The sequence below is a fragment of the Exophiala mesophila genome, assembly GCF_000836275.1.
Source record: "Exophiala mesophila strain CBS 40295 unplaced genomic scaffold supercont1.1, whole genome shotgun sequence".
Taxonomy (NCBI): domain Eukaryota; kingdom Fungi; phylum Ascomycota; class Eurotiomycetes; order Chaetothyriales; family Herpotrichiellaceae; genus Exophiala; species Exophiala mesophila.
In genome coordinates this window covers 45,802-66,542 of record NW_015622504.1, presented here as the reverse complement: position 1 = coordinate 66,542, position 20,741 = coordinate 45,802, and the positions used below count along the sequence as shown (strand labels likewise).

General features: G+C 48.9%; 6 protein-coding genes across 6 annotated transcripts; 3 read left to right on the top strand and 3 right to left on the bottom strand.

Moving 5' to 3' along the window:
• Positions 1–696: 696 nt before the first annotated feature.
• Positions 697–2,109, bottom strand: PV10_00016 (uncharacterized protein; the record flags this gene model as incomplete). The annotated part of the gene is made up of 4 exons (XM_016364037.1): positions 697–933; positions 989–1,022; positions 1,078–1,431; positions 1,478–2,109. 4 exons carry the CDS (start codon positions 2,107–2,109, stop codon positions 697–699), a joined length of 1,257 nt encoding a protein of 418 aa, XP_016227686.1.
• Positions 2,110–2,834: 725 nt separating this feature from the next.
• PV10_00015 (uncharacterized protein) lies at positions 2,835–4,149 on the top strand (the record flags this gene model as incomplete). Its single annotated transcript, XM_016364036.1, has 4 exons — positions 2,835–3,042; positions 3,089–3,257; positions 3,308–3,875; positions 3,925–4,149. 4 exons carry the CDS (start codon positions 2,835–2,837, stop codon positions 3,994–3,996), a joined length of 1,017 nt encoding a protein of 338 aa, XP_016227685.1. The 3' UTR covers positions 3,997–4,149.
• A 129-nt stretch (positions 4,150–4,278) lies between these two features.
• Positions 4,279–6,277, bottom strand: PV10_00014 (uncharacterized protein; the record flags this gene model as incomplete). The annotated part of the gene is made up of 2 exons (XM_016364035.1): positions 4,279–4,346; positions 4,432–6,277. The coding sequence occupies 2 exons, from the start codon at positions 6,275–6,277 to the stop codon at positions 4,279–4,281; spliced, it is 1,914 nt and encodes a 637-aa protein (XP_016227684.1).
• A 3,858-nt stretch (positions 6,278–10,135) lies between these two features.
• PV10_00013 (uncharacterized protein) lies at positions 10,136–11,748 on the top strand (the record flags this gene model as incomplete). The annotated part of the gene is made up of 2 exons (XM_016364034.1): positions 10,136–10,496; positions 10,546–11,748. 2 exons carry the CDS (start codon positions 10,136–10,138, stop codon positions 11,634–11,636), a joined length of 1,452 nt encoding a protein of 483 aa, XP_016227683.1. The 3' UTR covers positions 11,637–11,748.
• A 3,015-nt stretch (positions 11,749–14,763) lies between these two features.
• Positions 14,764–15,803, top strand: PV10_00012 (uncharacterized protein; the record flags this gene model as incomplete). Its single annotated transcript, XM_016364033.1, has 3 exons — positions 14,764–14,850; positions 14,918–15,121; positions 15,177–15,803. 3 exons carry the CDS (start codon positions 14,764–14,766, stop codon positions 15,801–15,803), a joined length of 918 nt encoding a protein of 305 aa, XP_016227682.1.
• Positions 15,804–18,710: 2,907 nt separating this feature from the next.
• On the bottom strand, positions 18,711–20,038 carry PV10_00011 (uncharacterized protein; the record flags this gene model as incomplete). The annotated part of the gene is made up of 2 exons (XM_016364032.1): positions 18,711–18,976; positions 19,024–20,038. The coding sequence occupies 2 exons, from the start codon at positions 20,036–20,038 to the stop codon at positions 18,711–18,713; spliced, it is 1,281 nt and encodes a 426-aa protein (XP_016227681.1).
• Between the last annotated feature and the right edge of the window lie 703 nt (positions 20,039–20,741).

The following is a 20,741-nucleotide window of genomic DNA, read 5'->3' as shown; positions in this document are numbered from 1 at the left end:
CTTCGACTACACACTCATTGAATAGCCGATGATGGCCATGCAATGTCACTATCCGTGTCAATCTTCCTCTCCAGAAGTTCACATACGGTCATGTTCAAGATCGACGACACTCTCCACCAGCCCAGCTTGTTGCACGGCCTAAAGCAACCGGTTCTCAGTATGGGCTGAATCCGCACCCTAGTAACCCGGTCACAGGGAAACGGGTTTACAAAGCGTCAAGCTTCGAGCGGGTAAGAGTCTGGACATTGATACATTGGAATGAATCACGCAACATCTACCAGTTGTACGATGGTTTATGCAATGCCCGTGCCGCCGTAGGGTTATACTGTCTACATGAGGAATCCAGTCTGACATACCCCCTCTGCTCGCTTGTATACGAAGAGACCTTTTCGACTTGCTCCTCGACTCACGCCTTCTTTTGTCGTCTGCTTCAGTCTAACTAATGATCGATGTTACCTCCATAGGCGTACTTACTTATTGTCTTTCAATCAGAAACGAGCCCGCCTCCAAAGTTAGTCCAATCTCATGGATATCCTTGTCCCTCATATTTCCACTGCCGAGCCAACTCGACCTTCATGACTAGGCCTGATCTTTCAAACGGGGGCTAATTACACTATGGTTGCTCGGAGATTTAAGAAAAAGGACAGACAATAAAGCGAAAAATATCGTGTCCATCTGAAGTTGATCCCGGTGTTTTCACAGGAGAAGTGCCCAAACCACCGGAAATGCATAGCCTAACGCCCCAAGCCGAGAGACGGGGTTCTCAAGCCCAATACCACCGCCGGTCTCAGAGGCAGCTGGCGCTGATGACGTGGTAGTTGATGAGCTGCTTGTGGTGGGAGTGGTCGAAGTCGTTGGCGATGTTGTCGTGGTTGCTGTCCCGCTGCTGGACGAACTGGAAGACTGCACCTCTTCGTCTAATGGCGACATGACCTAGTCACAAGATAAGTCAATGACATCCACATATCCCATAGCAGGAGCAATATACCCGGTCAAGAACATGCATTACGCCATTATTGGTCCTAAGAATTGACAAGTCAGCATTTTGTTCTCTCAAAGGCTCTGCCTCGCACCCACATGACATTGGAGTTGATGATCTTGGCGTCATTGACAAAAATCTCGCCGTTCCGCTCGGTAATTTGGATCGTTTGGTTGTTGACACTGCGATATCTCTGACCATCTTGCAGGAAATTGGAATACAAGGGCTCGTTGATGATATGAAATTGAAGCAGACTGGTAAGGTCAAAGATGCTTGCCGTTGAATTTGGACTCCCCGCAGCGAGAAATGCGGCATCGTTCGGAGTCAAGCATGTCACGTTCTGCTCGACGTCTAGAGGGGCCCCTAGTCCGGTACGATCAAGTGATTGCCTGAAGGCAAGCATCTTCCATCTGCGAATGGTGTCGGTGCAGTTCAGCGGCAGCTGGAGGAATCTATTCTCTGTCAGCAATGCTTCCCAGAATTCTCTCCATCTCATACTTGTCCACAATCTGGAAACGGCCACCATCCCAATAGCCATCGATTGCTGTCATATTTATAACATGGCCTAGACCTCCCTGTACTTCGATTCGATCAGACTGCGCGTTTGTCTGGCGCAACCTAAACCGCTTCGCACCCGCCACCGACTCCTCTTCCTCAGGTTCGCTCGCCTGCATGAAGACTACCTGACCATTGTGAGGATCGCTCTCCGCTCCGTTCGATCCCAAGGCCGCTCCCGCAGATCGATTGTTGTAAGTCGGTCCTGTGAGAAACGTTGGTCGAGTGGTCCCATTGGCCACGGTAAAGTTCTCCGTTGTCAATTCGTCTACAAGCAGATGATATTGCAGAACCGGCTCCAGCTGTTCCACCGTAAGACTTCCAATCGGTGCTCCCAAGGCTTCTTCAAGCTTGTCAAACGCGGAATTGTCTGGCACAAGAACCGTTGTCTTTGTGAGTGATGTCGCATTCGAGGTCAGTAGTGCACCGGCCAGACCAGGATTATTGTACATGAGCGTGGTGAAGTTGGACAACTGGGGGAACTGGGAGATTGCTGTCAGAAATGACTGCGACATCCCCAAGGCTACCAAACCCAGCATGACGCTGACATGGTAGCTGCTTCTGAAAAAGAGCATTGTAGAGGCCAAGACGAGCACTGTAAATGACGTTCGATTCAAAGCATTATTGTCACCTTCGGGTGCGGAAAATTATTGCCAAAGTAACCGGGAAGGGATCATTGATTCCCTTTTAACAGTCAATGAAGCGTGGGGTGGCAGCCTGACTGGATCAACCCTTCGTGGTCTGTCCACCTATGCTTGAGGTTATAGCGACTGAACCCAGCCTCCCGGCCGCAGCTGAACTGCGATACGAGATTTCATCCCCGAGGTGCAGTGCAGCCCTTGGCTTTGCACAGCATTTCTCGTATCGCAAACTTCTAGCCCCGATCCTCTGGCCCCGATCCTCTTGGCTCCTACCACTAGAGCGAGCCCTCGAGACATGCGATCCATCAAGACTATTTTTACGGCGGGCAGTCGAATTTACTAATGGGGCTCATGACAGAACATAAGCATTGTTTTTGCAAGGTGTTTCTGGCGAAGGACTCGGCCAGGTTTTGTTGGAGGAATGCCCTCTCATTGTCATCGAGATGTTCGACCTCGTGGCTAGCGGCCTTGGTTCATCATCACGATAAAGATCATTACCAACTACAAGAAGCCCGAATACGAAGTGCGGCAAGCATAGAGTTTATTCTCACAGGTGCATGAGCGCCATCACAGCCCCCTCAAAGAGTACTTAAGCCACTGCATCTCGCATGCGCCAAGTTGGACAGTCAGAACAACCTCTTGCTAGAAGCATACCAGCCATGGTAGAGCCTAGACCACTGTACAGACCTGCGTTTGTTCGTTCCGAAATTCAGTCAACGTCGACCTTACAAGATCCATGGAACGCCCAGGCTCAATCCCTGGTAGCACCAACACCGACGGCTTCCTGTTATAGCCGAAAAGCCTTACTGCATCAGCGGCAGCAATCCGACTCACCTCCTACATGCGGGTATATCAGAGGAGATCCTGGTAAGTCCACCGACACCAGGTAGCCCCTAGTCTGAACGTGAGATAGCCTCTGCCGTCACGTGTCCTATCTCCTGGTACTGCGCAACCTCTCAGACGTACGTTGGATGCTGCGAGGCGTCCCCTGCGACATGTGTGGCCTTCTACACTACTTGCTATGATTTTCTCGGGAGCAATTGCGACAATGCCTGCCTCAATAATCCTCAAAATTTGGTGTGGTAAGTACAAAGATCGACTTTTGATTGATCAAACAGCTGACTTCCACTAGTGACACCAATCTTCCCTATTGTGCTGAGTACCTGTACGAGGGTGCATCGACTGGATACGGATGTGCTTCTTTCCGTGGCTATACCGTGGACGTGTTGTTGACATCAAAGACTAATCTGGGCGTCTTGACAACATCCACCCCACAAACACCAACATCAGTCAACAATAGCTCTGTGTCGACGACCAAGTCGTCCGCGGAGGCCGGTTCGGGTTCCCAGTCAGGCTTTGGAACTGGTGCCATTGTCGGCGTTTCTGTTGGCGGTGTTGCCATCATTGCCCTCCTTGCCTTGTTGATACTCTGCGTGCGAAGAAGACGTAACCGGGATAAAACTACAAAGAACGTGGCCTACAGTAACATTCCCAACTTATCCGAGAACCCGACACTAGAGGCCATGTCATATCAAGGTTATAAGAAAGAGTCTCCATCAACTCTCAATACATTTCCCAGCCCAAGATCCGACGCAAGGGGATACTCTTGGCAAGGTTCAACCACACAGAATGGGTCTCATTTCGGCTACCATGACCTGTCATCTAGCTTTCCAATGGGACAACTTCATCCCGTCGAAATGGTGAGGGACAATAGCCACTGCTGGGACAAACCTGACTAACAGCGATTAGCCCAGCCAACATGTGAATGTTTTCCCGAGCGAACTGGAGTCAGACACACGCCAGATACCAAGGACGAGTTAGAACTATGATTCAACCACCAACCTAGCCAGCCTTCGCAAAGGCAGATCAACGATACAATGACACGGAGACACATCAACAAAGTATCTCGGAAATCCCATCTCAAGATCTTCTGCGCCAACCTAACTTGGGAGTTCCACCGGGCTAATATCTGCTCACTCCTCTCCCAGCCGTAGGAGAGTAGTCTACTGTTTGCTGCATCTTCACTTCGTCGACAAAATGTGTGAATAATGGTAACAATCATCTCCAAAGGTAAACAATAACCGCAGGCTGATCGTATCTGAATCATGCAAATGGATTATTGTATCCAAAGTCGTTGTAAGGCGAATGGGTCGAAAAATTGAGATCAAACACTATTGGACTTTATGTCAGCATGTGGAAAATCGAGGTCGCAAATTTGGCCTCCTCGGGAGTCTCCCAGAGAAAGGCACGACGTACTCTGCTCAAAGGCGCCAAAGGCCTCCTCCAAGTGGTCATTAATGTACGGGACAAAGGTCTCGCGTTGAGCCGAATCAAAGAGTGCATAGGAGAAAGCAGGTTGAGCAGAAGCGTCAAGTGTGCTCATGTCAAGACCAAGCCGTGTTTCCCCTTCCAAGTCAGCCGTGCCACAACTTCCGGGTACCGGTGCTGCGTCGTAATCGGTTTCTGCGGGAGATACTTGGAGCGACGGTGACACCTTGGAATTAATGCCAGGCCGTGCGGCAGAAGTCTCTGTCCATGCCACGGGCAGCACGTTGTTTGGTCTTCGATGAGAGGCCAAGGCAAAAGTCTCAGGATCTGCATTCCTCAAGGCACTTTCCATCTCATGCTGTATCGTTTTTCGGTAGAGCTTCGTCAGAAGCTGGTTAGTGTATCGAGCAATGCTATTGGTCCTTTCCAGAGCTCGACTTGCAGAGATGATTCTCAAAACCCCGGATTTCGAGTCGCTAGCCAGCTGACTGTATGGAAGGCATGTTGGTGGGACACATAAAATGACTCCAGCGGTGAAAAGATGCATGAACGTGAATGAAAGAGCCAGGTGATGCTCAAATCGGCCAATAGGAATTCGGGAAATTCTCAAGGCTGCTGCTGCAGAGATTCCGAGTGAGTCTGGAATGTCCTTCAAGGCTGAGGTCAGGTCACTTGAGTTTGATATGCGACATTGAAGTAATGGCCGATGGGACATGATGATGGCAGAATCGTGCAAAACCTGAAGAACGACCCCTTGTAGTGCAAGATTGCGTCTGCACGAACGATCCTTTGCTGTACAAGACAAGTCGTCAACAAGAAGGTCGCCCCAAGGGTCAGAACCCGTCCAGTGGCTTGGATCAAATACAGGCGGCAATTCAGATCGCCATTTGGCCAGCTTCACTTCCGCCAATTTGACTGCTTGTACCAAAAAAGTAAGATCTTGTACTGTGATTCTAGGCCCAAGCTCTAGTGCCTTAGTCGCTTGAAGATGATCCTTGATGACCCCGTATAACTCAAATTTGAGGACATGAAACTTCAGAGGTGATAAAGGGGTGCTGCTGTCATTGAGGATCGTCAGACCTGCCGTCAATGGTGGAAAGTCTTGATCCTGTAGATCTGTCATATGTCGAAACCTGGCAAAGCTAGGATCCAGTGACGTTGGCTTGCCGTAGATCATAGACGCAAACAATTCACCAACGACAGCGTGATTCCAACAACGGATTCCAACTTGATAGGAGATATGATCCAAAGTGCTCCCATCGTCGCGATGAAGACCCAGCTTATGAGCACATTGAGCTGGAATACCAGAAATGTGCCGTGCGAAATTTAGGGAGCCAAAGTAGACATGGTAGATGTTTAATAACATGACTATTTGGTAAGCTTCGATCCTGGACTGCATAAGGACTTGATAGAAGTGGACGCCAACCTCTGTGAGTAGGGATTTCGCCATTGACATGGCATTAACGTTGAGAGGATTCAGCAGTTGATGCCCGTACCATGAATCGTCATTTGAAGCGCACTGAAAGCCTAAGGCGGCAACCATCAAGACCAGGATAACCTCACAAAGTTCTTCTTCCTCCCAAGTCGAGGTCTGGAGTATTTCAGACGCGCGGGCTGCGAAGGTTGGCTCGTGCAAAAGTTGGACAAACCAGTCGAATCGATCGAAATAAGCCTCAAGACCAGCATTGATCACCTCTGGCCAAAGATTGGATATGGTCTTCAAATGGAAGTGTTGTTGAGAATTCTGAACAGATGGTGCCAAATCATGTGGTGCACAATCGCCCCCAACATCATCGATGTCTTGATCTCCTATCAATACTTTAGCAAAGTCCATTGACGAACCCGAAGGTCCTGTCTGATTGTTGCCATGCACGGAAAGCGACCGGACGTCGTGACGACTTGGATATTCAAGACTGAACCCAAGAGGCATATCCTGTCCAAGTTGCAGTGTGTCGTTTTCCTTTAGCCATTGTTGTGAGTTTGCTTTAATTGCTCGAGCATCGGTTTTTCGTTTCCGGTTGTACAATGACCTCTCTTCCCCGGTTTGAGGCTGGCAAGATGCACCCGCCCGTAGGCATAAGGTGCAAGGTTTGTTGAAATCGCACTTGTAAAATCGGTATACCATTACTGTGCCGTCTCATTGTTGAAGAATACTCCTGCACTCACCTTTAACTTCTGCCTTCGGCAACGTGCGCAAGCAAATGTTGGCCGTGCCGAAGCTAAGGACAGGATCCCTCTCATTCTCGACACTCGTTCAACCCGCTCGCTGGGGGCAGTCAGCACGAATTTGACCAACCATAGAGCTATTATCCATTGAGTCACCGATTCAACGATATCGAAGGGAACTACAAAGCTCAAGACATTCTCAGCCGGTAAGAGGTTGACCAACAGGAGGGGTTGTGGAGACGTACAGATTTGCCGAACACAACTAGATACTCGAATGGGGGAAGCACGGGAAGGGACATACATATCTTTGTCATTGTCTGCCGCCTGACCTGGCTCATATGCACGCCCAGAAAGACCCAAGGCCGGTGGACCCCTTCCCTTCACGCTAAGGATGAGGGTCTGTAAGACTTGGCTCAAATGCGAGACTCCCTGAGGTGAATGAATTCGAGGCTCAGAGTGATTTCAGTTCTATTAACAGTGCTAGCAGATAAAAAAAAGTCTCAAAATCACCGAAGGCGGGGTTTGACACTAAGTTAATGCACACGATTCGTTCAATTTCATTTTCATGTCGACCTTGTCGCTTATACTGAGATACACCTAAACCTCATCGATTTCCGTGGTCAAGACTCGGCAGAGTTGGAGAACTATTCGACCACACATCTTATGATTTGGCGGCTTCATTTAGCTGCAACTCATTATGCAGACGTTTGCCAAATAGCTCGGCAGTTGCAAAGCGATATAAGGTAGCGCTCATATTTCAAGCCACGGCCTCGCTCGTTGTGGCCGCTTCTTCTTTCTCATCTCTCACCTCGTGCTTTTCGTCCTCCTGGTGATGCTCCTGACTCGCTGGTGTCTTACCGAAAAGCATGTCAATGTCTTCAAGGGCTAGCCCGCTCGTCTACTTCCGTTAGTCTCGAAATTTTGAATTTATCGGGAAAAAATTTACCTCGGGCAACCAAAACCAAAAGTAAATGGTGTGAACGATTCCCAACGCAATGAAGACAAGATAGTATCTCCACCCTATTGTCAGTGCAGCTGTCGGCGCAAGTTGCAACCAGAGGACGTCGGCCAGCGTCACCAGGGCGATTGCAATGCCAGTTCCTTGAGCACGAAGATGAGATGGGAAAACTTCGGCTGCAACAACCCAACAATGCGGATCAATGAATGTTCCATGACTGAAAGTTCAATTTGTTAGCAAGTCTAGGCCAAAGCTATGGCCCAACATACCAAAAGACGTAGAGAAACAAAAAGGTCAATGCGAGACCAGCCCACAGCCTTGTAGGAGTTTCACTGTAACGGGCCAGAAGCCCCGTAGCAACCACAAACATGGATGTGTTCGATATGAATCCGATCACTGAAAGAAGTCAGCAACATCAAGAGACAGTGGATTTATGGTCGTACATAGCAGCTTTCGGCGCCCGTATCTATCGGAGATGAAGGCACCTCCAAAATTCGCGAGCATTGCCCAAGTATTATACCCCGCGCCGACAAGAAGGGCTTCCGATGCGCTGAGTCCTAAAGACTGATACAATAGGGCATTATAGTTGTTGATAACCTGTAGATTTTAGTTTGCAAATCTGACTTGCCATTCAACGTCACTAACCAGGATGCCAGTGTTCTGAGACCCAACCGCCACCATACATGCCAGGACAAGACGTTTTCGATACGTCTTTTCCCTGAACAGCTGCCATCGGCCTCCGAGCTTTTGTTGTTTCTGATCTTCCAAGATCTGCTCACGAATTGTGACAAGTTCCTGCTGGGCGAAGCTGTTTTGGGGGTCATTTGTATCTCGGTGGAGACGGAACAAGATTTGCAATGCTTCATCTTCGCGGCCTTTGCTCACAAGCCAGCGAGGACTCTCCGGGATAACGAACGTCCCCGCGAGCAGTAGAAGAGCCCAGAGAACAATGACAGCATTGGGAAAGCGCCAGCCAAACGAAGTCCCTGAAGCCCAATAACACCCAAAACTAGAAATGTCAGCTAACATTATCATTGCTCGCATCTGAATGCTCACCCAATCCAGTTCGCCATGAAGTATCCCACATTGACGAAGCAGCCATGCATTCCCGCCATAATGCCTCGAAAGTGAGGTGGAGCAATTTCTCCGGTCCACACCGGCACAACGACAAAGATTTGGCCCATAGCAAAGCCGGTGATTATTCTCGCAGCAAGATACTGGGAAGCTTCAGGGAAAGCACTGAATGTGTGCTGATGAAGAGTACTCACCATACCTGCTGATGTTGCAGCAGTCTGAATGACACCTCCGATAATGCCAACCATGGATCCCAGCTGGAATACCTTTATTCGCCCAAGCTTTGTTGATATCAAGCCAGTGGATAGCGCTCCAAAGAACCCGGCGGCAAAGAACAGGCCGTTCGCACATGAGATGACGGTGTTGGTCCAACCATACTCCGGTGAAGTAGGATCGGGATCTAGATCTAAACTAGAATACCAAGTTGGTTGTCCTAATGTAGCAATGATCACTGAGAGAGTATAGCCACAAAATAGAGACCCGAAAGATGCAAAAAGTACAGCCTAGAATAGCGTCAGGACCTGTAAGAGTTCATGCTCCTCGGGGCATTGGCTCACCAAGACATTGAACCAGCTATAGGTTTCCATTTTTGAGAGTGCGAATAAGAAGAAAGTTGTGAGGTTGGATGAGAATTACAAAGACGTTCGGACTACTTGGACGTTAGGGTCAAAGATACCAGTCCTTGCCAGGCAATTTATATAGCCAACCCCGGGAAGCCATTGCCCCAACCCCGGAGTCTGAGAATGGAGAAGAACGATCCTTGTCCGGTGGACGAGGACCATGGTGATCTTGTGAAGCCGATGTTCGGGGAAGTGTTCTTTTGTTCATTCGTGCATAATTATCCTTTGCTTTATGTAAAGGTAATCGGGCGTCGACACGCGCAAGCCAAGTATTGGCTCGCGAGGGAAAGGGAGTTGATGGCACCTACACTCCTTTTTGGAAGATTTGGTCAGATGGAGAAGGATCATGCTAACATTGATAGATGATGTGATGTCAAGTCTCAGGCCGCATACGGTATGATGGCCAACAACCAACAAGTCCTCTCCTTCGAGGACCCCACGACTTCTCCGCAAAACCCCGAAGCTAGTCTGAGTCACGTTAGCCTTGCCCGGTGGACAAAAGGACAGCACCGTGCCCACTTGCACATTGAACGTGATGACAGAGATTGGATGACAAACACCAAATCAAGACCTCGAATGGATCTAGTGGTCATTGAATCGAAACGACCGTCGTAGAATGTTGCAATCCTCACTCGACTAGAATGATCCTGGTCGTGAAGATCAACACTCCGCGTACATAAAGGAAGGTGGCGGACCTTGGCCCCCCGCCGTCAGGCGTCCACAGTCGCAGTTTCTTACGACTACATTGATATTAAATCAAAACTCTGCGGCTTACGCTCCCATTTTTTGGATCCAATTCTTTGAAATTTCCTTCAACATACTGAGCCACACCTCCTAAAATATCAGCAACTGCTTTCTGAATCACGAACACAGAATGGCGGACCACGAAGCCATCACGAGACTAGAATCTGTGCTTGATCTGCAGAGAAAAGCCTTCATTCAGAACCCATGGATTTCGATTGCAGAGCGAAAAGCAAACATCAAGAAGATCCCAGAGATGGTCCTAAGTAACAAGGATGAGATCAGGGAGGCTTTAAATCAAGATTTTTCTTCGCACCCTGCAGCTGTTTCCGATTTCGTGGAGGTTCTAGGCGTTGTGGCTCGGGCAACCTATGTGATCTCCAAAATCGACGAGTGGACAGCTTCTGAATTCAGAGATGTCGATCCCCAGATGTTTGGAAAGTCGAAGGGAGAAATTCGATACCAACCAAAGGGCGTGGTGGGGAATATTGTCCGTAAGTAAAACAAGGCGTCTGGGTCTGAAAACACCACTAAAATTCCCAGCCTGGAATTTCCCGATTGACCTCTCCCTCGGGCCGTTATGCGAGATGCTTGCAGCTGGCAACCGTGTCATCATAAAGCCTTCAGAATACACTCCAGCAACAGCCAACCTTCTCGCACGCATGATCAAGGCAGCATACCCCGAGGATCTGGTGACAGTTGTGATCGGAGGTCTAGATCTGGCGAAAAGGTTCCCTCAGCTCAGGTTTGACCACATACTCTATACTGGTAATCCAGCCGTGGGGAAAATCGTGATGGGTGAAGCCGCCAAAAATCTTGTGCCAGTGACACTAGAGCTTGGCGGGAAGTGCCCTGTAATCATGACACCGGGCTCTGTGACGCCAGAAAACGTCAAGGATATTCTGGGTATAAAGATGATCAAGAGTGGTCAAATGTGTATCTCAGTTGATCATGTTTACTGCCCAAGATCAGAAATGGAGAATTTCATTTCCGAGGCCGAAACATATTTCAAGGACAACCTTGCCGATTTCGCGGTCTCTCCAGACAACACAGGGATGATCTCCGAACGACATCTTGGGCGAATCAAGCGCATGATTACACAAGCCGAAGATGCTCAAGTACGGTCTATCACGTTGGGTGGCCAGGCCAGTGTCTCTGCAAACACACGACAACTTCCCTTGACACTAGTCGTGAACCCTCCAAAGGACTTGGACATCATGACGGATGAGATATTCGGCCCTATTTTGCCTATTATTCCTTACGATGACTTACCAACAGTCGTTAATGACATCAATGTGGGCGAACGACCACTCGGCCTTTACGTTTATAGCGATGACCTTGCCACAGCCAATGATGTGGTCAATAAGACTAATTCAGGAGGCGCTGCGATCAATTGTGCTGCCATCCAGGGAGCTCTTCCTGCTCTTGCTTTCGGTGGGTCTGGTAACAGTGGGATGGGAAGACATCATGGAGTGGAAGGATTCCGAGAGTTTTCGAACCCGCGCGGGGTGTTCACTCGAGGGCGACCTGTAGAGGACTTGATCAATGTGTTCACTCCTCCATATGCCAAAGGATTACAGTTTGTGGTAGAAGGTGGCTATCAGCACGCTCTAAAATCGCTGCAGCGCGCTTGAGAACTGTTGGTTCGAACTGTCTGATGGGGTCTAACACATTCACTTGCTTTCGCAGCTCGGTCTCTATGTAGACTAAGCTAAGTGTTTCATTGATTTGAAATTACTATCCCATAATATAGGCACATGTTTCTAGGCTTTCTTTCCGGTGACTATTGGAGAAATACAACTCCTTGTGCGCTTTTGGGTTCTGTCTTGAATGTTTCCATAGTCTGTGAGAACTATCATAAACAACCAGGAGCAACGCTGCAGGGTATGACCCGTCCAATGCTTGGCCATAAGCACCGCGGGGGCAACTCACCACTACAATGATGGAGAATGTCTAGATACTATTCGATTGACAAGATAAAGCTTATGTTGTTTGCCATGTATCACCGTGACCATATCGATTGAAGGAAATCTGTTCAGACCAACATCGAATAGCCACGAGGAAACGCGGATCCGTGTTCCTCATTCCCTGCTCATTGATCCATCCTTCGATGGCATGACCAATGACTCTGGCTTGAGGAGTATTTGATCCTGCCTACAGTACACCATTGCTGAGTTGGCTGATTCGTGGTATCGCCATAAGCCATTGATGTAGAGGATAGCTCGCGCCACGTTGCCACAGTGCCACAACTGATATTTGACACCGGCTACAAAGTCTACGGCCACGAGAATCTCACATTTCCATCCTCAAGCCCCTTCAGAACAATTTCTATCCCGCCCGACTTGATGAGCCACTCCAAGCGGTGATCACGATACTGTCGCTTCATCATTCCACTCTGTAGAGCGTCATATGCCGTTGAACCACTCGCAACTCCAGTAGCGAACTCTTCTAATACAGACTTGATAGAAGGCCTTTGGTTTGCACGTTCATACCAGGACCTCAAAAGTGTTCCCTCCTTCGGCTCAAGACCATAGGTAGCAGACCTATTCAGAAACGGCCACACACATACATCAGCATAGCCAAAAACATCGCCTCCGAACCAGCTGTCGTTACCAAGCTGTTCTGTCAGCCAATGATGGATTTGATCGGTCTGGAGCTTTGCTTGACGCTTCAAACTATCCGCGAGTTGCCCTTCAGCTCGTTTAAATGTTGAGATCTCACCCATCCCCCAATTGATAGGCTCATATTGATTATCGCAGACATCCTCGATCATTCTAGCTTTAGCTCGCCCGGCAGCGCTTTCTGGCCTCAGGGGGTTTCCCGGAAATTTGTCCTCAATATATTCTAAGATGATAGTAGATTCGAAAATGACAGCATCACCATCTTGTAACGTCGGAATTTCCAGGCGATGATTTTGTTTGACAAACGCGGAGTCTAGAAGTTGGGTATTTCCGGTGCCTCCCCCTTTGGGCGTCTGAAAATGAAACGGGATTTGCTTTTCCCTTAAAGCAATGCGAACCTTTTGTGCGAATGGTGAGACTGGGTGATCCCAAAGAAAGAGTTCGGAAGTCATACTAGTGGGATATGAATTGAACGTGTGTTGCGAACTCCTGCTATCGGTACTTGTCGCTGCAAGTGATTTCGAATAACGATTAGCAGATGTAGAAAAGGTGTTACCCCCTCGAATCGCTTTCCTTCCTACTGACTCCTTATACCTCGACAAGTACACGAGTACTCGATTTTCCGCGATTTCTATCAGACATATTTTGCCGTGTCATCCTTGCTACAGTCGCTTTTTCCGTTTCCGGGCCACCTTAATTATCCGCGTATGGGCTAACACTTTTCCCGCCTCAAGACCAGGCTCACAGATAATGTCGTAGTCAACGCTCCATGCTAGCCAGCGCAGTTTGTGAGAGGAGACAAAAAAGTTGCCTTTGAAGGTTGATGACGACTACGGTGTCAAGGCGTCTCGTGGGAAGATATCAGTAGCAGTAAATCGACGTCTCGTCTCCTGTTGTATGGCACCCGAAAATAGCAGTGTTGCTATTCTCACCACGTGTCAGAAGTAAGCCAATGCTGCAAGAATCTTTGGTGCTAAACAATGACGACTATCTCGAATTCATCTATAGCGTGGTGCTTGGAAGAATTCATATGCCAAAGAAATCGACGCGAGTAATTAGAAAATCGGGTTCTTTAACCAAGTGTGCTCACTCTTTCCACTCTCATTGTGCTGGGCTTCTATGCGCCATATGTGTGAGTACCTAAATATTAACATGGCAAGTCTATAGGTATTACGATGGCGCGGATCACGTGAGTGAAGCACTGGGTTTCTATGAAGAAGATTCTGTCCTGGTTGGGGACCAACAGGTAGTTCGACAAATTCAGGCCACCTCCTAGAACTCATTGCCCCGCCCATTAGCGTAGTCTCGGCCAATTTCATAGTCTTCCCGCTTTTGAAGGCATCCTGAGGCCCTGACCTCCACGAAGTCTGCCAGTATGCAGGTGGTTATTGGAATTTGACCAAGGTACCTCATGTGCTAATGTCCATCGTGCCCCATTGCCAGAACAAATAGGATGAGGTAGAGAGTCCGATTGAGTCCCCAAAGAGGGTCCTCAACTAAATTTGTGGTCGTCAACATCACTGACTGACTCGCCATTTTATGCATACCTGGCCTTCAAGGACACCATTAGTCCCCGTCCGGGCTTTCCTGCCACATCTCACGCACTATAGTGGGACATGGCACATGTTTCTTCCCCCAGAGTGCTTTGTCATGCTCGTTGCTGGTGTCTATCGGCAAAGAAACCTGTATGTCAATTTATGTGATTCCTCAACGATCCCTACGAGTGCAGAAGGACATAAGAATCGGATGTTCGCCCTCCATTTCCCTCCTTCTATGTGGCCAAGCCCAGACTTAACGATCTCAGAGACCCATCACATTAGCTTTCATCTTTCGCTTTCGCGAAAGCATCAAGGAGGATTCTCCTTTTTCGCATGTTTCTTCGCTGGTTTTTGTCGCCGTTATACTGCTATTACTAGGGAGTCTAAAGCGATGACACTGCCAGATGAACTTCCTGGTAGCTACAGGGAGGAGATATTGAAGGTCAGCCATATTGCCCGCCGTATCTACTCCCATCCCTACAACATAACCTATCCCCCATAGTCTCAAAATTTGCCCAGTTAGGCAACATTTACCCTTTTGCTGGCTTTACAACCATTGTGAGTTTGCGATGCTGATCCAGTCAAAATGGAAGCTCCAGATAATGTTCATTGGGGGAGAAACAGCGCAACCGGACTCGGAGACCACCGCGCTGATTGAAGCGATTGTGAAGGAACAGGTGATTGAGATGGTACAAAGGCCTCCACCTCCAGCGACGCTAAAGTCATACACATGTAGGAAATCTAACATGCTCTCAGATTCTTCAAGCGTTGAATCTAGCAAATCGCCGAGGAATAAAAACAGTTTCAATCGTGGATATCGCATTTCAGATGCGCCATAACTGCTCGCGAATAGCTCGGTTGAAGAACTTTCTATACTGGAAGGACATACGAAAGAATGCAAAAGATTCGGACGATCGAGCCACTGATGAAGTTATTCCATTCGGGGATGGTGACCAAAAGGTGCAGTTGAAGACCTAGATGATGGTTCTGTCCACTTCAATTGACTAGTTGAAAGGAATCTGGGCAAGGATATCCATCCAAGTCGCAGCCCCGTCGTTTTAACCATACAGCTAGGATAGCTTTCCCTTGGGAAGACCCCTTTCTCTATTCAGAACAACCCCCAGAGATGATTGAAGATGAAGTGGGACAAGAAGAAGGAAGGCAGGAAATGCTGATCCAACTTGCGCTGGCCGACTACCGCACAAGTAACATGACAAAAGATGAATACGCCTACTGGTCTGATTGCCGCCAAGCTAGCTTCACATTTCGAAAGGCCAAACGATTTCGGCGCTGGGTGGGACTCGACAGACTGGTCGAAAGTAAAGTGAGCGACGATGTTATTGACGTGCTAGGGTTTTTGATTTCCGAGATTATCAAAACTCTCACGAAAGAAGCCATAAGTGTCAAAGAAGCCAATGATCGAGCAGAAGTCAAAGATCGAGCGGCTGCTATGGAGGAAGTAGCCAGGAAAAGGCAAGATACGGAACCTTGTGGCCTTTTTAGTAGACCACACGTGGATACAGCACCTGTCTCCTCAAAACATATCCAAGAGGCATATCGAAGGCTGCAAGTCATTCCTAAAAAGTACACTTGCATGAGACTTGGGGCTTCAGCGCCAAGGGCCTCATTAAGACTGATATAACTTGTTCAAGGCCATCGAACAAGCTGACTGTCCCTAATGCACAGAATAACCTGTTTGCCGCTGCATTATGCGCTAAGTAGATCATAGAGCGTCTGGTAGAGAAGACAATGTTTATCGACCTCGTCAGTCTTCGTTGAATCGAGCACGCTCAATAATGGGCCTTCGTCGCCAACCGGATTATGGACTCTGGAATGGCCTAATTCACCCATAGCCTGAGGTACCTGTGGCCAAGGTGGGCGGCCAAAGCCATAAGGATCTTTTGCGAAATCACACCATATCTTCTGAATGTAGCGGCTCAGCTGATGCTGATATGGCGTTGAACCATTGGGAGGGAATGTCCCAGATACCAGCGCGATCTCACTCGAGTGATAGACCCCTGCGTCATCAAAGATGTCCAAGTTTGGGAAGCTGGCGTTATAATAGTACCTCCAACTTGGAACACCTACCCGCGCCGTCTCCAGATGCACCAATCGTGCCGGGCATTGGAAGATAAAGTCACGGTACGGGGCGGCGAGTTGCTCGAACTCATTCATATAGCCATCGCTTAGAGGATAATTCTCTAGAAACGCATAGACCTGTTCATCTGTCGTGAAGCCTAAGAGTGGTTTTAGGAACGATGTCGCATTGATGGCGGAGACGGAATACAGTCGACCCTCATCCGCATTACTTCCACCAAGGATGGGAACACGGGCAAAGTCGCCAGGGTTTTCCTGGGTCGAATTGAGACGGTTTGAGCGCGCGGTCAGAGAACTGGTGACGTTATCAAAAATAGGTGCCCAAGGTACACGATTTTGCTCTTGGTAATTTCTTAGGTCATCCACAGGCACGCTCCGCATACATTCCAATATATCCGTTGCGTTTGTGCAGCCTACCCCGTTAACGAGAATATTCCATCCCGTGGCAGGATTTGCAGGACGCGCGCGGAATGTCGACGTTCCTGATTGCATGATAGCAGCTCGGAAATTGAGCGGTTTCGGCGGCTGAGTCAGAAAATAGTCGACACTATGAATCCAAGGTCAGTGCTATAATGAGACCTGTCCGAGCTGAAGTGTCGCATAAGAAAAGAAAACACGAAGCAATCTTTCTACACCCACCTTGCAGCTCCGGCACTCTCGCCAAAGATGGTCACTTGACCAGGATCACCTCCAAAGGCAGCAATGTTCCTTCTGACCCAATCTAAAGCCAGACGTTGGTCCAGAAGACTACGACCCCGGTAAGCATGCTTGAAATCTAGAGTTAAGGATGGGCCACGTACCCAGGGTTCCCTTCTGCTACTGGGATCTGAGGCGAACCCGGAAACCCAAAACCATTAGTTCTGTAGTTTGGCACAACGACAATAACATCATTGTTCACGGCCATATTAGAGAAGTCATACTTCTCGACTGCGTTGGACCCATATAAGAGGCCCCCACCGTAGTACCAAACCAAAACAGCCTTTGGCCTTTTATGGTGACCATACGGCGCATAAACGCAGACACTTAGGCAGTCTTCACTTTCAGCAGGAGTTGGTGTATTGAACCACAGTCGAATTAAGCCTCGTCTTGGCTCTGGGTAATTAAATTGCTGGATGCATGCTGGTCCGACCCTGCTTGCATTGAATGGTGCATTCCATGGCTTTGGAGACTTTGGAGGGCCCCATCGTAAGGGTTCATCAGCAAACGGGATTCCTAGCCAGGCGTTAAGCTTCTTCCCAGAAAGGAAATCAGTTTTGGTGAAACCAATCGCGTTGCCGGAATCGAGCTTTGCAATAGGGTTATCGCCATAGTTAGGGGTCGAAAGGACTCCAATCTGGAGCACAGCAGACCACATATAGAGGGTGATAAAGGATCTCATCTCGCTGACTTCAGTGACGGCAAAAGTGTATCTCAAAAGTAGATCAATGATGAGGGGAGTATTAAATCAAGTAAGAGCGGGCAGGACTATGTACATGTCGGAAGTTCATATATGCCGTGGTCGCACGGCAGTGACGGCACTGACTCTAAGACTTGATTTTCACCTGACTAGTAGAGGGCTCGGTACTTCTCTCATGAAGAAGACATGGCTAACACAGCCTCACAACTTTGAATGACAGTAGGTAAATACTCATAGACCCGGTGGCATCATGCCGGTGGGAGCGCTATAGAACTCCGCCGGATGTAACATCGCCTAGGTCTTGTGGGGGCTTCAACGCGGGGAAATAGGGTGATCTGTGGGGAATATCATAGATTGTTATGACTATACCCTTGGATCGCTTATGCCCCGTGATATTGAGCGCTAGTAAGAAGGTTTGGTTGAAGGTCGGTGTTAGCGGGGTATCTAGTAGGCTCGAAAACGATGTTGATCTACTCGAGGAGTAGGTTCTGTGTATATAATGCTTCTCTGCTGGCCTGATGTGTTTGACCCAGCGCCGATTGGCGGGATAGACCGCATTTATAAAATGTGGTGAGATTGGGGGCATCTTGACGACAAGATTATCGAATCAATCACGGATATCTCAGATGGCCCAAAGCAAAACATCAATTTATCACAGTAGTCTATGTCAAAGATTGAACTGTTTCAATAAAGAATGATGATATTGTATTTAAGAACAGTGCCTGGGAAGGAAATCTGCTTCGGAGAGTGATGATCGATTCGTTGATGACATGAAGCTGTGCTTGAACGAGCTGAGCGAGGCTTCTCCAGATTCATTCCCATCCTCATTATTACTGGAAGATCTCTGTCATGTCTGAGCTAGTCATGTTTCTCGCCAGATATCATGTCTAACTCAACGTCTCCATTCGGCTATCACCCCTTCTATTCCTCATTCCAAGACCAAAGGAAGACAAAAGAGACATTTCTCTGTTTAGTATTGCCCATTGTTTCAATGAGTGTGGGCCTCATCCCCTCCCTATTCCCCCAATGCTTTGACGCTGATTTCGTCTAGACTCTCTACAAGCTCAGTAGACGCCGGCTACGGTACGATGGCTCGGCTCGGTGCAGCTGGATTGGCCATTTGACCTTAACTCCAAGTTCGTTGGCCACCGTAAGAACGTAGCTTGGGTTTCTTGAGAACTCCCTCCCAATGAAGATCGCATCGGCCGAGCCATCTCTCAACACCCTTTCCGCCACAACAGACTGTTGCAAGATACCCACTGAGCTGACCAACAGTTCCGGAACCTGGGATCTGATGTCCGCCGCCAGTGGCGCTTGATACGCTGGTCCAGGTACTATCTTTTGGTCCGGGTGTAATCCTGCCCCTCACAGTTAGCCAGCAAATCGTCTACGCACGTATACTTTTGAGTCTTGCCTGATCCGGTGACATCTATCAGATCCACACCACAGCCCTTGAGAATCTTTGCCAGCTTCACCGTGTCGTGAATCTCCCAACCTCGGCCTTCCTCCAAGGAATCGGTGGCCGAACACCGGAAGAACAGCGGCATTCCTTCTGGGATGGCTGCTCGCACCGCCTTTACAATATCAATGGCGAATCGTATGCGGTTTTGAAAACTTCCTCCATAAATGTCTGTTCGGTGGTTGGAGACAGGTGACAAGAAAGTGTGGATGAGGTACCCGTGAGCGGCGTGGATGTCAATGACATCAAATCCGGCCACCACGGCCCTTCTAGCAGCATCGGCAAAGGCTTGAACACAGATTTCAATGTCCTCGACCGTCATCGCTCGAGGGACAGGGTGGTCCGCATCATAAGCAATGGCGCTGGGAGCAACCACGTCCTCGAGGAACCCATTGGCCTCCTTGGACGCCAGACCCAGACCAAGCCACGGAGCCAGCATACTTCCCTTCCGGCCAGCATGCGCCAACTGAGCACCGGCCTTTTGACCTTGCGAATGAATCATCTCGACCACGCGACGGAAGCTGGGAATCTGTTCATCCTTCCAAATCCCCGCGTCTTCTGGAGTCGTCCGGCCTTCAGGCAGGACCCCAGCAGCCTCCACAACCACCAACGACGCCCCTCTGCAGGCATAACTACCTAGCTGCGTCACGTGCCAGTCAGTTAACAGCCCATCTGACGACGAGTACTGGCACATGGGCGAAACCCAGATGCGGTTCTGGAATGTGACATCCCGTATCTGGATCGGCGTGAAGAGAATCGGCCGCGCTTGGCTGTCGTCAGACATGCTCAAAAATGTCCCTGGAGGAGGTTGCTGGATCGGGTGAAAGTATGATATACCGGGCATTGGGAGATTCTGGACAACTGTATCCGTGTTTGCTGCATCACGCTCGCTCCTGGATGGATCTTCGTGGTTGGAAGACTCCATCGCGACGGACATAGTCCTGAATGGCCGTGCCTTCGAATTCTCGAAAGTGTTTCGACTCGCTCGAAGCTTCGATTTCTTTTAAAAGCATGCAAGAAGGTTACAAAAGTTAGCTGTCCTAGTGTCGGGGGTTGGTCAAGAAAAAGAATTTACCTCTTTGGCCGCGGCAAACGTGCCCTGAATACCTACATCTCCCTACCACATGATAATATGCGCGATCCTTTCACATGGGCCGCCACAAGAGTGTTGTCAAAGCGGAACTAGGCTTCTCATTACAAACTCCAATCCGGATTGGTGTCTCGAATTAGTCAAACTAGAAGTTGACCGAAGATGGTCGGATTTACGCGAATATTACCTTAAATTGGAGTTGACACTCGTACCACCAGAGTTCTTGGTCGCCTTGGTCCGCTCCAGGGTTCAGACGAAAGTATGAGATTCGCTCATTCAATGTGCTCGGCTCAGATGCGGTCCTTGCCGCTGTTGAATTGTCCCAGATGTCGTAGTACACGTCTTGGTAATCATGAGGACTGCTGTGAATAATGAATACTTCCTTGGTGTTGGTAGATAAGCAGGCCGTCATTGGTAATACTGTTTCACGCTCTCGACAACAACTCACAATTGATAGCCGGCATCATTTCGACCATCCAAGGCGAGCCACAATGTTGGACATCTCTTGCTCAGGAACTCCGTATGAGGTACGCACCGT